Below are 18,336 nucleotides of genomic sequence, written 5' to 3' on the forward strand. Positions count from 1 at the left end.
CTACTATTCCTGTATTATATATATACACAGCTCTACACTACATCCTCCTGTCCTGTATCTCTACTATTCCTGTATTATATATATACACAGCTCTACACTACATCCCCCTGTCCTGTATCTCTACTATTCCTGTATTATATACACACAGCTCTACACTACATCCCCCTGTCCTGTATCTCTACTATTCCTGTATTATATATATATACACACAGCTCTACACTACATCCCCCTGTCCTGTATCTCTACTATTCCTGTATTATATATATATATACACAGCTCTACACTACATCCCCCTGTCCTGTATCTCTACTATTCCTGTATTATATATATATACACAGCTCTACACTACATCCCCCTGTCCTGTATCTCTACTATTCCTGTATTATATATATATACACAGCTCTACACTACATCCTCCTGTCCTGTATCTCTACTATTCCTGTATTATATATATATACACAGCTCTACACTACATCCCCCTGTCCTGTATCTCTACTATTCCTGTATTATATATATACACAGCTCTACACTACATCCTCCTGTCCTGTATCTCTACTATTCCTGTATTATATATATATACACAGCTCTACACTACATCCCCCTGTCCTGTATCTCTACTATTCCTGTATTATATATATACACAGCTCTACACTACATCCCCCTGTCCTGTATCTCTACTATTCCTGTATTATATATATATACACAGCTCTACACTACATCCCCCTGTCCTGTATCTCTACTATTCCTGTATTATATATATACACAGCTCTACACTACATCCCCCTGTCCTGTATCTCTACTATTCCTGTATTATATATATATACACAGCTCTACACTACATCCCCCTGTCCTGTATCTCTACTATTCCTGTATTATATATATACACACAGCTCTACACTACATCCCCCTGTCCTGTATCTCTACTATTCCTGTATTATATATATACACACAGCTCTACACTACATCCTCCTGTCCTGTATCTCTACTATTCCTGTATTATATATATATATATATACACAGCTCTACACTACATCCTCCTGTCCTGTATCTCTACTATTCCTGTATTATATATATACACAGCTCTACACTACATCCCCCTGTCCTGTATCTCTACTATTCCTGTATTATATATATATACACAGCTCTACACTACATCCCCCTGTCCTGTATCTCTACTATTCCTGTATTATATATATATACACAGCTCTACACTACATCCCCCTGTCCTGTATCTCTACTATTCCTGTATTATATATATATACACAGCTCTACACTACATCCCCCTGTCCTGTATCTCTACTATTCCTGTATTATATATATACACAGCTCTACACTACATCCCCCTGTCCTGTATCTCTACTATTCCTGTATTATATATATACACAGCTCTACACTACATCCCCCTGTCCTGTATCTCTACTATTCCTGTATTATATATATATACACAGCTCTACACTACATCCTCCTGTCCTGTATCTCTACTATTCCTGTATTATATATATACACAGCTCTACACTACATCCTCCTGTCCTGTATCTCTACTATTCCTGTATTATATATATATACACAGCTCTACACTACATCCCCCTGTCCTGTATCTCTACTATTCCTGTATTATATATATATACACAGCTCTACACTACATCCCCCTGTCCTGTATCTCTACTATTCCTGTATTATATATACACACAGCTCTACACTACATCCCCCTGTCCTGTATCTCTACTATTCCTGTATTATATATATACACAGCTCTACACTACATCCCCCTGTCCTGTATCTCTACTATTCCTGTATTATATATATATACACAGCTCTACACTACATCCTCCTGTCCTGTATCTCTACTATTCCTGTATTATATATATACACAGCTCTACACTACATCCCCCTGTCCTGTATCTCTACTATTCCTGTATTATATATATATACACAGCTCTACACTACATCCCCCTGTCCTGTATCTCTACTATTCCTGTATTATATATATATACACAGCTCTACACTACATCCCCCTGTCCTGTATCTCTACTATTCCTGTATTATATATATATACACAGCTCTACACTACATCCTCCTGTCCTGTATCTCTACTATTCCTGTATTATATATATATACACAGCTCTACACTACATCCCCCTGTCCTGTATCTCTACTATTCCTGTATTATATATATATATATACAGCTCTACACTACATCCCCCTGTCCTGTATCTCTACTATTCCTGTATTATATATATACACAGCTCTACACTACATCCCCCTGTCCTGTATCTCTACTATTCCTGTATTATATATATATACACAGCTCTACACTACATCCCCCTGTCCTGTATCTCTACTATTCCTGTATTATATATATATACACAGCTCTACACTACATCCTCCTGTCCTGTATCTCTACTATTCCTGTATTATATATATATACACAGCTCTACACTACATCCTCCTGTCCTGTATCTCTACTATTCCTGTATTATATATATATACACAGCTCTACACTACATCCTCCTGTCCTGTATCTCTACTATTCCTGTATTATATATATATACACAGCTCTACACTACATCCCCCTGTCCTGTATCTCTACTATTCCTGTATTATATATATATACACAGCTCTACACTACATCCTCCTGTCCTGTATCTCTACTATTCCTGTATTATATATATATATATATATATACACAGCTCTACACTACATCCCCCTGTCCTGTATCTCTACTATTCCTGTATTATATATATATATACACAGCTCTACACTACATCCCCCTGTCCTGTATCTCTACTATTCCTGTATTATATATACACACAGCTCTACACTACATCCTCCTGTCCTGTATCTCTACTATTCCTGTATTATATATATACACAGCTCTACACTACATCCTCCTGTCCTGTATCTCTACTATTCCTGTATTATATATATATACACAGCTCTACACTACATCCCCCTGTCCTGTATCTCTACTATTCCTGTATTATATATACACAGCTCTACACTACATCCTCCTGTCCTGTATCTCTACTATTCCTGTATTATATATATATACACAGCTCTACACTACATCCCCCTGTCCTGTATCTCTACTATTCCTGTATTATATATACACAGCTCTACACTACATCCTCCTGTCCTGTATCTCTACTATTCCTGTATTATATATATATACACAGCTCTACACTACATCCCCCTGTCCTGTATCTCTACTATTCCTGTATTATATATACACAGCTCTACACTACATCCCCCTGTCCTGTATCTCTACTATTCCTGTATTATATATATACACAGCTCTACACTACATCCTCCTGTCCTGTATCTCTACTATTCCTGTATTATATATATATACACAGCTCTACACTACATCCCCCTGTCCTGTATCTCTACTATTCCTGTATTATATATATATATACACAGCTCTACACTACATCCTCCTGTCCTGTATCTCTACTATTCCTGTATTATATATATATACACAGCTCTACACTACATCCCCCTGTCCTGTATCTCTACTATTCCTGTATTATATATATATATACAGCTCTACACTACATCCCCCTGTCCTGTATCTCTACTATTCCTGTATTATATATATATACAGCTCTACACTACATCCCCCTGTCCTGTATCTCTACTATTCCTGTATTATATATATATACACAGCTCTACACTACATCCCCCTGTCCTGTATCTCTACTATTCCTGTATTATATATACACACAGCTCTACACTACATCCCCCTGTCCTGTATCTCTACTATTCCTGTATTATATATATATACACAGCTCTACACTACATCCCCCTGTCCTGTATCTCTACTATTCCTGTATTATATATACACACAGCTCTACACTACATCCCCCTGTCCTGTATCTCTACTATTCCTGTATTATATATATACACAGCTCTACACTACATCCTCCTGTCCTGTATCTCTACTATTCCTGTATTATATATACACACAGCTCTACACTACATCCCCCTGTCCTGTATCTCTACTATTCCTGTATTATATATATATACACAGCTCTACACTACATCCTCCTGTCCTGTATCTCTACTATTCCTGTATTATATATATATACACAGCTCTACACTACATCCCCCTGTCCTGTATCTCTACTATTCCTGTATTATATATATATACACAGCTCTACACTACATCCTCCTGTCCTGTATCTCTACTATTCCTGTATTATATATATATACACAGCTCTACACTACATCCTCCTGTCCTGTATCTCTACTATTCCTGTATTATATATATATATACAGCTCTACACTACATCCCCCTGTCCTGTATCTCTACTATTCCTGTATTATATATATACACAGCTCTACACTACATCCCCCTGTCCTGTATCTCTACTATTCCTGTATTATATATATACACAGCTCTACACTACATCCTCCTGTCCTGTATCTCTACTATTCCTGTATTATATATATATACACAGCTCTACACTACATCCTCCTGTCCTGTATCTCTACTATTCCTGTATTATATATATATATACACACAGCTCTACACTACATCCTCCTGTCCTGTATCTCTACTATTCCTGTATTATATATATATACACAGCTCTACACTACATCCCCCTGTCCTGTATCTCTACTATTCCTGTATTATATATATATACACAGCTCTACACTACATCCCCCTGTCCTGTATCTCTACTATTCCTGTATTATATATATACACAGCTCTACACTACATCCCCCTGTCCTGTATCTCTACTATTCCTGTATTATATATATACACACAGCTCTACACTACATCCTCCTGTCCTGTATCTCTACTATTCCTGTATTATATATATATACACAGCTCTACACTACATCCCCCTGTCCTGTATCTCTACTATTCCTGTATTATATATATACACAGCTCTACACTACATCCTCCTGTCCTGTATCTCTACTATTCCTGTATTATATATATACACAGCTCTACACTACATCCCCCTGTCCTGTATCTCTACTATTCCTGTATTATATATATATACACAGCTCTACACTACATCCTCCTGTCCTGTATCTCTACTATTCCTGTATTATATATATATACACAGCTCTACACTACATCCTCCTGTCCTGTATCTCTACTATTCCTGTATTATATATATACACAGCTCTACACTACATCCCCCTGTCCTGTATCTCTACTATTCCTGTATTATATATATACACAGCTCTACACTACATCCCCCTGTCCTGTATCTCTACTATTCCTGTATTATATATATATACACAGCTCTACACTACATCCTCCTGTCCTGTATCTCTACTATTCCTGTATTATATATATACACAGCTCTACACTACATCCCCCTGTCCTGTATCTCTACTATTCCTGTATTATATATATACACAGCTCTACACTACATCCTCCTGTCCTGTATCTCTACTATTCCTGTATTATATATATACACAGCTCTACACTACATCCCCCTGTCCTGTATCTCTACTATTCCTGTATTATATATATATACACAGCTCTACACTACATCCCCCTGTCCTGTATCTCTACTATTCCTGTATTATATATATATACACAGCTCTACACTACATCCCCCTGTCCTGTATCTCTACTATTCCTGTATTATATATATACACAGCTCTACACTACATCCTCCTGTCCTGTATCTCTACTATTCCTGTATTATATATATATACACAGCTCTACACTACATCCCCCTGTCCTGTATCTCTACTATTCCTGTATTATATATATATACACAGCTCTACACTACATCCCCCTGTCCTGTATCTCTACTATTCCTGTATTATATATATATACACAGCTCTACACTACATCCCCCTGTCCTGTATCTCTACTATTCCTGTATTATATATATATACACAGCTCTACACTACATCCCCCTGTCCTGTATCTCTACTATTCCTGTATTATATATATATACACAGCTCTACACTACATCCTCCTGTCCTGTATCTCTACTATTCCTGTATTATATATATATACACAGCTCTACACTACATCCCCCTGTCCTGTATCTCTACTATTCCTGTATTATATATATACACAGCTCTACACTACATCCCCCTGTCCTGTATCTCTACTATTCCTGTATTATATATATACACAGCTCTACACTACATCCTCCTGTCCTGTATCTCTACTATTCCTGTATTATATATATACACAGCTCTACACTACATCCTCCTGTCCTGTATCTCTACTATTCCTGTATTATATATATATACACAGCTCTACACTACATCCTCCTGTCCTGTATCTCTACTATTCCTGTATTATATATATATACACAGCTCTACACTACATCCCCCTGTCCTGTATCTCTACTATTCCTGTATTATATATATACACAGCTCTACACTACATCCCCCTGTCCTGTATCTCTACTATTCCTGTATTATATATACACAGCTCTACACTACATCCTCCTGTCCTGTATCTCTACTATTCCTGTATTATATATACACAGCTCTACACTACATCCTCCTGTCCTGTATCTCTACTATTCCTGTATTATATATACACAGCTCTACACTACATCCTCCTGTCCTGTATCTCTACTATTCCTGTATTATATATATATACACAGCTCTACACTACATCCCCCTGTCCTGTATCTCTACTATTCCTGTATTATATATACACAGCTCTACACTACATCCCCCTGTCCTGTATCTCTACTATTCCTGTATTATATATATATACACAGCTCTACACTACATCCCCCTGTCCTGTATCTCTACTATTCCTGTATTATATATATACACAGCTCTACACTACATCCCCCTGTCCTGTATCTCTACTATTCCTGTATTATATATATACACAGCTCTACACTACATCCCCCTGTCCTGTATTTCAGAGCCGCCGGTGAAGGGAATAGTGACGCGTTTGCTCGGCCGCATGGGCTTCTACCTTCAGTTCCTTCCTGATGGGACTATTTCGGGATCCGTGGATGAGCAGAGCCGTTACAGTGAGTATATAGCGTATTAACCCCCAGGTTGCTGGCTTGGTTTTTCTCTTGGACCTCTTGTTATTGGGAGGTCCCAGGTCCTGGACGTGAAGTTGTTCTCATCGTTCTCTCTTGATGTTCTGTGGGGTTTATCATGTGATTCTCCTCCTGATCGTCCCCTAGATCTGACCTTGTCCTTCCCTCTAGAGCTTCTATATTTGGATCTGTGCCTCATCAGATTCCCTTGGGCTTCATCCTTAGACCTCTCTCGTAGACCTGTCCTCCTATCACGAGGCAGAGAGAGTAGGTCACACAGTCCAGACTATAAGACCAGGTATAGGGGCGGTGAGGCTGGGGCTCTATGTAGGGTATGTATTTGGAGGGTCACAGTCCAGACTATAAGACCAGGTATAGGGACGGTGAGGCTGGGGCTCTATGTAGGTTTGTATTTGGAGGGTCACCGGCCATAGATCCTCTTTGCTCCTCTCGTATCTCGGGACTTGTTATTCACAGCCATGTTTTATGATCTGTTTTTCCTGCCTGTAGGATCTGATCTTCCATGAACCTTCTCTTAGGTCTGATCTCTGTACTTCTCTTTCTTCTCTCCGGTTCTAAGCCGTCTTTAATGTTATTCCTGTGGGTCTCCGAGTTGTTGCCATCCAGAGTTCAGCCTGTGGTCAGTATGTGGCCATGAATTCAGAGGGACGTCTCTACAATTCAGTGAGTAGTTTTTATTTCCTAGGCCACTGATGGTGGATCCACGTGAGGGTCGCCCACTCTGCAGCATCTTCTTACTTCGGGGAGATTAGGAAACCCCAGAGGTTAGATTAATGGAAAGAGATGGAAGTTTTGTTTTTTCTGCGGTTTGACGTATATACTGGGAAAAAGCTCCTGACGTATGCGGTAAAAGTAATCTGTGACCAATGCCCAACAGTGACCGTCATAGAAATGAATAATATCTCTTAAATGGATAAGTCAAGAACTGGGGTCATGAGAGGTTATGAAGTATCCATCAAAGCGATATTGTTTATGGGTAATGGATAATACTAATAGGTATCCATCACCCATAGACTATATAGGTATCCATCGCCCATAGACTATATAGGTATCCATCGCCCGTAGACTATGTAGGTATCCATCGCCCATAGACTATATAGGTATCCATCGCCCGTAGACTATATAGGTATTCATCACCCGTTGACTATATAGGTATCCATCGCCCATAGATTATATAGGTATTCATCACCCGTAGACTATATAGGTATCCACCGCCCATAAACTATATTGGTACCCATCGCCCATAGACTATATAGGTATCCATTGCTTATAGACTATATAGGTATTCATCACCCATAGGTATCTATCGCCCATAGACTATATAGGTATCCATTGCCCATAGACTATATAGGCATCCATTGCCCGTGGACTATGACTATATAGTTATCCATCACCCGTAGACTATGACTATATAGGTAGCCATCGCCCGTGGACTATATAGGTATCCATCACCCATAGACTATATAGGTATCCATCACCCATAGACTATATAAGTATCCATCACCCGTAGACGATATAGATATACATCACCCATAGACTATATAGGCATCCATCGCCCGTAGACTATATAGGTATCGACCGCCCATAGACTATATAGGTATCCATCGCCCATAGACTATATAGGTATCGATCGCCTATAGACTATACAGGTATCGATCGCCCGTAGACTATATAGGTATCGATCGCCCGTAGACTATATAGTTATCCATCGCCCGTAGACTATATAGGTATCCATCTCACATGGACTTTGACTATATAGGTATCCATCGCACGTGGACTATATAGGTATCCATCGCACGTGGACTATATAGGTATCCATCACCCATAGACTATATAGGTATCCATCACCCATACTCTATATAAGTTTCCATCGCCCGTTGACTGTATAGGTATCGATTACCCATAGACTATATAGGTATCCATCGCCCATAGACTATATAGGTATCCATCATCCGTAGACTATATAGGTATCCTTCGCCCATGGACTATATAGGTACCCATCGCCCATAGGCTATATAGGTATCCATCGCCCGTATAATATATAGGTATCCATCGCCCGTAGAATATATAGGTATCCATCGCCCATAGACTATATAGGTATCCATCGCCCGTAGACTATATAGGTATCCATCTCACATGGACTTTTACTATATAGGTATCCATCGCCCGTGGACTATATAGGTATCCATCACCCATAGACTATATAGGTATCCATCCACCCATACACTATATAAGTATCCATCGCCCGTTGACTGTATAGGTATCGATTGCCCAGAGACTATATAGGAAGCCATCGCGTCGTAAACTATATAGGTATCCATCGCCTGTAAACTATATACGTATCCATCGCCTGTAAACTATATAGGTATCCATTGCCCGTAGACGATATAAGTATCCATTGCCCGTAGACTATATAGGTATCCATCGCCCATAGACTATATAGGTATCCATCACCGATAGACTATATAGGTATTGATCACCCGTAGACTGTATAGGTATCCACCGCCCGTAGACCATATAGGTATCCATCGCTTATAGACTATATAGGTATTCATTGCCCATAGACTATATAGGTATCCATTGGCCGTAGGTATCGATTGCCTGTAGACTATATAGGTATCCATCGCCGATAGACTATATAGGTATCCATCGGCCGTAGGTATCGATTGCCTGTAGACTGTATAGGTATCCATCGCCCATAGACTATATAGGTATCCATCGCCCGTGGACTATATAGGTATCCATCACCCATAGACTATATAGGTATCCATCACCCATACACTATATAAGTATCCATCGCCCGTTGACTGTATAGGTATCGATTGCCCATAGGCTATATAGGTAGCCATCGCCCGTAAACTATATAGGTATCCATCGCCCGTAAACTATATACGTATCCATCGCCCGTAAACTATATAGGTATCCATTGCCCGTAGACGATATAGGTATCCATTGCCCGTAGACTATATAGGTATCCATCGCCCATAGACTATATAGGCATCCATCACCGATAGACTATATATGTATTGATCACCCGTAGACTGTATAGGTATCCACCGCCCGTAGACCATATAGGTATCCATCGCTTATAGACTATATAGGTATCCATTGGCCATAGACTATATAGGTATCCATTGGCCGTAGGTATCGATTGCCTGTAGACTATATAGGTATCCATCGCCCATAGACTATATAGGTATCCATCGGCCGTAGGTATCGATTGCCTGTAGACTGTATAGGTATCCATCGCCCATAGACTATATAGGTATTCATCGGCCGTAGGTATCGATCGCCCGTAGACTATATAGGTATCCATCACCCATAGACTATATAGGTATCTATCGTCCGTAGGCTATATAGGTATCCATCGCCCGTAGACTATATATGTATCCATCGCCCGTAGACTATATAGGTATCTATCACCCATGGACTATTACTATATAGGTATCCTTCGTCCATGGACTATATAGGTATCAATCACCCATGGACTATATAGGTATCCATCGTCCGTAGGCTATATAGATATCAATCGCCCGTAGACTATACTGGTATCCATCGCCGATTGACTATATAAGTATTCATAGCCCATAGACTATATAGGTGTCACGGTCTGTGGGTATGTGGACCCACTATGCCGCACTGCAGCTGGCCAAACAACAGAGCACCCAATCAATACAAAGTCCCACACAAGGGTACCTGAATAGTCCAGACAGTGGCCGAGGATTTAGCATGGATTGAGGTGGGTGCAGCAGGTTACGTCAGACGTGGCGGATGACAGCAGGTGCAGCAGGTTGCGCCAGACATGGCGGGCGACAACAGGAGCAGCAGGACACGACTCCAATCACTAACGGGCTCAGAAACAATAACACAACACGGCCTACAGGTAGCAGGGCACAGGAACACAATAACACTCAGAGACCATTTGCAAAGACCAACATGGGAATTACTAACAACACTCAAGGAGTGAAGGGGCAGAGCCCTTCTTATAATCCAGGGTGATCTAGGAATAATTAGTCAATTCTTAACATGTGTGCATGCTAGCCCTTTAAGGCCGGGAATGAGCTTGTGCGCGCACACTAGTGGTCACTGCAGGACAGGACGGCCGCATGTGCTGGCATCCTCGGGGAGGAAGACGTCAGCAGGATGGAAGGGGTCTGCGACCGTTACAATAGGTATCCATTGCCCATAGGCTATATAGGTACCCATCGCTTATAGACTATATGGGTATCCTTCACTGATAGATTATTTAGGTATCCATCGCCCATAGAATATATAGGTATCCATCTCCTATAGACTATAGCACGGTGGCTCAGTGGTTAGCATTGTTGCCTTGCAGCACTGGGGTCCTGGGTTCAACCAAGGACAACATCTGCATGGAGTTTGTATGTTCTCCGTGGGTTTCTCCCGGGTACTCCGGTTTCCTCCCACACTCCAAAAACATACCAGTAGGGAATTTAGATTGTGAGCCCCAATGGGGACAGTAAAAGAGGACCTCTGTACAGCGCTGCATAATATGTTGGCGCTATATAAGTAACTGAAATAAATAATAAATATGTATCCATAGACTATATAGGTATCCATCTCCCATAGACTATATAGGTATCCATCGCCCATATACTATATAGGTATCCATCACCCATAGACTATATAGGTATCCATCACCCATATGCTATATAGGTATCCATCACCCATATACTATATAGGTATCCATCACCCATATACTATATAGGTATCCATCGCCTGTTGACTATATAGTCATCCATCACCCATAGACTGTGTAGGTGTCTGTCGCCCATAGACTATAGGTATCCATCACCCATAGACTATATACGTATCCACCACCCTTAGACTATATAGGTATTCATCATCCATAGACTGTGTAGGTATCTGTGACCCATAGACTATAGGTATCCATTGCCCATAGACTATAGTGGTACCTGTTTAACGTACATGTCATGAAAGGCAATTGTAAAATCCCTGACGTGTATTTTAGACTTAAACATACACCACCCATGGTATAACTTTCTTTGAGGGATGTAATAGCATATTCTACTAAGAGGCCATTAGGATATATTTTTATACTCTGTCAGGATAATAGACCCCTATGGACATGTTTAGTGTATGTGGGAGCTTTCCTGATGTACACGCTAAACTCAGGGCAAAAATATGATGTGAAGAGGGCGTTAACTTGTACAAGTAGGTGGGTTTGAGCTTTGTGCGATCAGGTCATATCTGGTCCGACTTAACTACCTGGGTCATCAGATTTTCCGATAGAATTGATGTTTCTATCTGAAAACTGTGCACAGATAAAAATAAAGGTGACTTAGCCTGACTTGGTGGAGGCTCTTTGGAAATGTCTTGTCTTGAACTTTTGAAGAATGTTTTGTGTTCTTCTCGTGTGGTATGTGTTACAAAACAGAGGCTCTGGTACAATGCCTAAGACTTAGGCTCATGTGGAATGTCTTGTTGTGGGCTCAGTGTTTTGGTGGAGGCTCATGTTGAATGTCTTGGACTCTGTGTTTTGGTGGAGGCTCATGTTGAATGTCTTGGGCTCAGTGTACTGGTGTAGGCTCATGTTGATTGTCTTGGGCTCAGTGTTTTGGTGGAGGCTCATGTTGAATGTCTTGGACTCCGTGTTTTGGTGGAGGCTCATGTTGAATGTCTTGGACTCCGTGTTTTGGTGGTGGCTCATGTTGAATGTCTTGGGCTCAGTGTTTTGGTGGAGGCTCATGTTGAATGTCTTGGGCTCAGTGTTTTGGTGGAGGCTCATGTTGAATGTCTTGGACTCCGTGTTTTGGTGGTGGCTCATGTTGAATGTCTTGGGCTCAGTGTTTTGGTGGAGGCTCATGTTGAATGTCTTGGGCTCAGTGTTTTGGTGGTGGCTCATGTTGAATGTCTTGGGCTCAGTGTTTTGGTGGAGGCTCATGTTGAATGTCTTGGGCTCAGTGTTTTGGTGGAGGCTCATGTTGATTGTCTTGGGCTCAGTGTTTTGGTGGAGGCTCATGTTGATTGTCTTGGGCTCAGTGTTTTGGTGGAGGCTCATGTTGAATGTCTTGGACTCCGTGTTTTGGTGGAGGCTCATGTTGAATGTCTTGGACTCCGTGTTTTGGTGGAGGCTCATGTTGAATGTCTTGGACTCCGTGTTTTGGTGGAGGCTCATGTTGAATGTCTTGTGGGCTCAGTGTTTTGGTGGAGGCTCATGTTGATTGTCTTGGCCTCAGTGTTTTGGTGGAGGCTCATGTTGAAGGTCTTGGGCTCTGTGTTCTGGTGGTGACTCATGGTAAAGGTCTTGGCCTCAGTGTTTTGGTGGAGGCTCATGTTGAAGGTCTTGGGCTCTGTGTTCTGGTGGTGACTCATGGTAAAGGTCTTGGGCTCAGTGTTTTGGTGGAGGCTCATGTTGAATGTCTTGGACTCAGCATTTAGGTGAAGAACCATGTGGACTGTCTTGCACTTAGCGTGTTGAATGTCTAGTCTTAGATTCAGTGTATTGCTGAAGCTTATTTTGAATGTCTTGGGTTCTGCGTTTTGATGAAGGTTCATGTTGCATGTCTAGTCTTGGACTCTGCATTTCGGTGATGGCTTGTGGTGAACATGTTAATGGGAACAGTCAGGAAGTCCATATAAATTCAGACAATGAAGATGGGTGTTTCCTTGTCTTTAAACACTGGGTGCAGGTCTCCAGGAGATGGGTAGACCCAACCGAAAGGAACTTTCTCTCTCTAGGTTTGGAGGTAACTAAGTTGGGACATCTGGAAGTCTATGGGGTCATGCACTCTTTTCTCTGTTGCTCACTCTCCATACCTTCTTGTCCAGTCTCCGGCTGGGGCCGTTTCCTTCTGTTCGGAGCTCTCACGTCTTTATTGATGTCTTAAGCTTTTCCACATCTTCCTTCCTAAATCTCCTCTGCCGGATAAGTCTATTAGTGGTTATAACCAATGTTCATGTAACGTTCAATGGCTTCTAATAGTTCATTACCTTCTGATGTAGCAGAGTGCAATTTGTCCTCACACGGTTTAGAGATGTTTTATTCATGAAACCTGCAGTCCTATGTAACACCACAGCAAACACATTCTAATAACTCTATGAATCGGTATTATCGAGTTCCCCCCTCTTTTTTTCCTTCCAGATTTATTTTACAGCTGAGTGTCGATTCAAAGAGAGTGTTTTTGACAATTACTTTGTCACCTACTCCTCCACACTCTACCGCCAGTGCTGCTCCGGACGGGGATGGTACCTGGGCATTAACAAAGACGGAAGGGCCATGGAGGGAAACCGGGTGAAGAAACACAGACCGGCTGGTCACTTTCTACCAAAACTGAGTGAAGGTAATGAATGGACGGGTGGTGGTGAGGTGGGACGTACAGGAGGACATCTATGTGACTATAAACCTCTTCTTCTGACCTGCAGTAGCTCTCTACAAGGAGCCATCTCTACATGATGTCATCAAAATGTCCCCCAAGAGAAAACTCACTCAAAAACCCAGTGCTCGGCTACGAGGGGCCCGATGAAAAAGTCGAAAGATGAGGACGGACAATGCAATAAATGTTGGTGCGTCGTGGAGAGACTGGAGGAGAACTTGTGAGGAGGACTTGGAGGAGCAGGTTCTCCTCTATGGAGTGAACGTTCTTCAGACTTCTTGGACTTCTTTAGCATCTTGATTTGAGTAAAGGACCCACCGTGCTGTATCTGAGGTGGCAATAATCTCCTAATACCTCTAGGACCAGGGATAGACATGTGGACGCTCCATCACCGGAGAATAGTCCGCACCTCAGGAAGCCTAAAACCATCATCTATGTAATACAATGTTATCTGCCTATAGTATATACTCTTGTATCTATATACACTGCACTAACCTGATATCCTTATAGATGAAGACCCCAAATCATGAGACCCTCAATGTACAGGGAGAGCCACTTGTCTGCTAACCGATTATATGCAAATAAATGACTAAGTGCAAACTGGGGGCTGGAGAGTTGTGACTGATCAGGTCTGAGGTGGGCGTCATGAGCATAGTACAAGATTATATACATGTAAAGTGAGGAGAGTCCTGACCACAGGAGCTTACACTCTATTAAACAGTAGCTCGGTTCCCCCCTCAACCAGGGCAAAGATTCAGTTTGACGCTCCCCGAACCACTTTCCTGATATCTACTTCCACCTCTCCATGTTTGTTTTCTCTAACAATTAATAAGGTGTCATTTTTTTTCTACTTTTTTTTGTGCAACTCGAGCATAAAACCATTTGTACATTTTACAAGCAATATAGTTTTATATACAACACCAAAACCAAGCTCAGTACATATAGACAGCACCAGGACCAAGCTCGGCACATGTATACAGCACCAGGACCAAGCTCAGCACATGTATACAGCACCAGGACCAAGCTCAGCACATGTATACAGCACCAGGACCAAGCTTAGCACATGTATACAGCAACAGGACCAAGCTTAGTACATATATACTGCACCAGAACCAAGCTCAGTACATATATACAGCACCAGGACCAAGCTCAGCACATGTATACAGCACCAGGACCAAGCTTAGTACATATATACTGCACCAGAACCAAGCTCAGTACATATACAGAACACCAGAACAAAGCTCATACATATGTACAACACCAGAACAAAGCTCAGTAGATATATACAGCACCAGAACAAAGCTTAGTATATATATATATAGCCCCCCTCTAGATAGTGCCCCCATATAGCCCACCACCCCTGTAGATAGTGCCCCACATATAGCTCCACCTGTATATAGTGCCCCACATGTAGCCCCCCTGTAGATAGTGCCCACATATAGCCCCCTGCAGATAGTGCCCTACATATAGCCCCCCTCTAGATAGTGCCCACATATAGCCCACAACCCATGTAGATAGTGCCCCACATATAGCTCCACCTGTAGATAGTGTCCCACATATAGCCCCTGTAGATACTGCCCCACATGTAGCCCCCTTTAGATAGTGACCACATATAGCCCCCCTGTATATAGTGCCCACATATAGCCCCCCTGTAGATAGTGACCACATGTAGCCCCCTGTAGATAGTGCCTTACATATAGCCCCCTGTAGATAGTGCCCCACATATAGCCCCCTATATTAATAGTGCCCCACATATAGCCCCCTATAGATGGTGCCCTACATATAGCCCATCCCTGTAGATAGTGCCCCACATATAGCTTCCTCTGTAGATAGTGATCCCCACATAGCCCCCACTGGAGATAGTGCCCAAAATATAGATCCCCTGTAGATAGTGCCCACATATAGCCCCCCGTAGATAGGGACCACATATAGCCCCCTGTAGATAGTGCCTCACATATAGCCCCCTCTAAAAATAGTGGCCCACATATAGCTCCCCCTGTAGATAGTGCTCCACATATAGCCCAGCCCTGTAGATTGTACCCCACATATAGCCCACACCTGTGGATAGTGCCCCACATATAGCTCCCCCTGTAGATAGTGCTCCACATATAGTCCACCCTTGTACTTAGTGCTCCACATATAGCTCCCCCTGTAGATAGTGTCTCACATATAGCTCCCCGTATAGTGCTCCACTCATGGTCCACCCCTATACATAGCACTCCACATATAGCCCCCCCTGTAGATTGTGCCCCACATATAGTCCACCCCTGTAGATAGTGCCCCACATATAGCTCCCCATGTAGATAGTGCCCCACATATAGCTCCCAATATAAAGTGCCCCACATATAGCTCCCCTGTAGATAGTGCCTCACATATAGCTCCCCCTATAGACAGTGCTCCACATATAGCCCAACCCTGTAGATAGTGCTCCACATATCGCTCTCCCTGTAGATAGTGCTCCACATACACCCCACCCCTGTAGATAGTGATCACATATACCCCACCCCTGTATATAGTGTCTCACATATAGCTCCCCTATAGTGCTCCAAATATAGTCCCCCTGTAGATAGTGCCTTACATATAGCCCACCCCTCTAGATACTGCCCCACATATAGCTCCCCCTGTAGGTACTGCCCCACATATAGCTCACCTGTAGATAGTGCTTCACATATAGCCCCCTGTAGATAGTGCCCCACATATAGCCCCCTTGTAGATAGTGCCCCACATATAACTCCCCCAGTAGATAGTGCCCCACAAATAGCCCACCCCTGTAGATAGTGCCCCACATATAACTCCCACTGTAGATAGTGCCCCACAAATAGCCCACCCCTGTAGATAGTGCCCCACATATAACTCCCCCTGTAGATAGTGCCCCACATGTAGTCCACCCCTGTAGATATTGCCCCACATATAGCTCACCTGTAGATAGTGCTTCACATATAGCCCCCTGTAGATAGTGCCCCACATATAGCTCCCCCTGTAGATAGTGCCCCAGAAATAGCCCACCCCTGTAGATAGTGCCCCACATATAGCTCCCTCTGTAGATAGTGTCTCACATATAGCTCCCCGTATAGTGCTCCACTCATGGTCCACCCCTATACATAGCACTCCACATATAGCCCCCCCTGTAGATTGTGCCCCACATATAGCCCACCCCTGTAGATAGTGCCCACATATAGCCCCCTTGTAGAAAGTGCCCCACATATAGCTCCCCTTGTATATAGTGCCCCACAAATAGCCCACCCCTGTAGATATTGCCCCACATATAACTCCACCTGTAGATAGTGCCCCACATATAGTCCATCCCTGTAGATAGTGCCCCACATATAGATCCCCCTGTAGATAGTGCCCCACATATAGATCCCCCTGTAGATAGTGCCCCACATATAGCTCCCCCTGTAGATAGTGCTCCACATATAGCTCTCTCTGTAGATAGTGCTTACAATCTATAAGAGGAGATACAAGAGGTGGGGGAGAGGTAAGTGTCCTGACCATAGGAGCTTACACTCTATAAGGACTGCGGTCAGTGTAGTTGCGTGATCAGTGATTGGTTGAAGGATTGGATAATGTTGGGTAGGATTAGGCAGGGAGCTTCACAGTATAGGGGAAGCACAAGAGTAGTATTGTATGTAGAGTGCAGAGAGTTGGGTTCAGGATCGATGACTCCCCGAGTCGTGTTTTGGTGTGATCCTCCATCTCGTCTCCTCGGGGCTGTGATGTGGTGTGATCCTCCGTTTAGTCTCCTCGGGGCTGTGTTGTGGTATGATCCTCCGTCTCATCTCCTCGGGGGCCGGGTTGTGTTGTGATCCTCTGTCTTGTCTTCCCGGAGCCGTGTTGTGGTGTGATCCTCCATCTCGTCTCTCCGTCGCAGTGTTGTGATCTTCCATCTCATCTCCCCGGGGCAGCGTTGTGGTGTGATTCTTAGTCTCCCCGGGGCAGTGTTGTGGCGGGATCCTCCGTCT

At 42.6% G+C, this 18,336-nt stretch overlaps 1 protein-coding gene across 1 annotated transcript; it reads left to right on the top strand.

The window, feature by feature from the left end:
* The first annotated feature begins 6,874 nt into the window (after nt 1-6,874).
* On the top strand, nt 6,875-14,939 carry LOC142731985 (fibroblast growth factor 13-like). Its single transcript, XM_075849474.1, has 4 exons — nt 6,875-6,980; nt 7,576-7,679; nt 14,143-14,341; nt 14,424-14,939. The coding sequence occupies exons 1-4, from the start codon at nt 6,911-6,913 to the stop codon at nt 14,522-14,524; spliced, it is 474 nt and encodes a 157-aa protein (XP_075705589.1). The 5' UTR covers nt 6,875-6,910; the 3' UTR covers nt 14,525-14,939.
* The last annotated feature ends 3,397 nt before the right edge of the window (nt 14,940-18,336 follow it).

This window comes from Rhinoderma darwinii, unplaced genomic scaffold (assembly GCF_050947455.1).
Source record: "Rhinoderma darwinii isolate aRhiDar2 unplaced genomic scaffold, aRhiDar2.hap1 Scaffold_881, whole genome shotgun sequence".
In the NCBI taxonomy this organism is placed as follows: domain Eukaryota; kingdom Metazoa; phylum Chordata; class Amphibia; order Anura; family Rhinodermatidae; genus Rhinoderma; species Rhinoderma darwinii.

What these genes read in the sequence shown, in the direction of transcription:
- LOC142731985 (XM_075849474.1), top strand. Translation starts at nt 6,911, where the DNA reads ATGGGCTTCTACCTTCAGTTCCTTCCTGATGGGACTATTTCGGGATCC. An exon ending in GGATGAGCAGAGCCGTTACA is followed by an intron (nt 6,981 to 7,575) that starts GTGAGTATATAG and finishes TCCGGTTCTAAG; the next exon opens with CCGTCTTTAATGTTATTCCT. An exon ending in TCTACCAAAACTGAGTGAAG is followed by an intron (nt 14,342 to 14,423) that starts GTAATGAATGGA and finishes TCTGACCTGCAG; the next exon opens with TAGCTCTCTACAAGGAGCCA.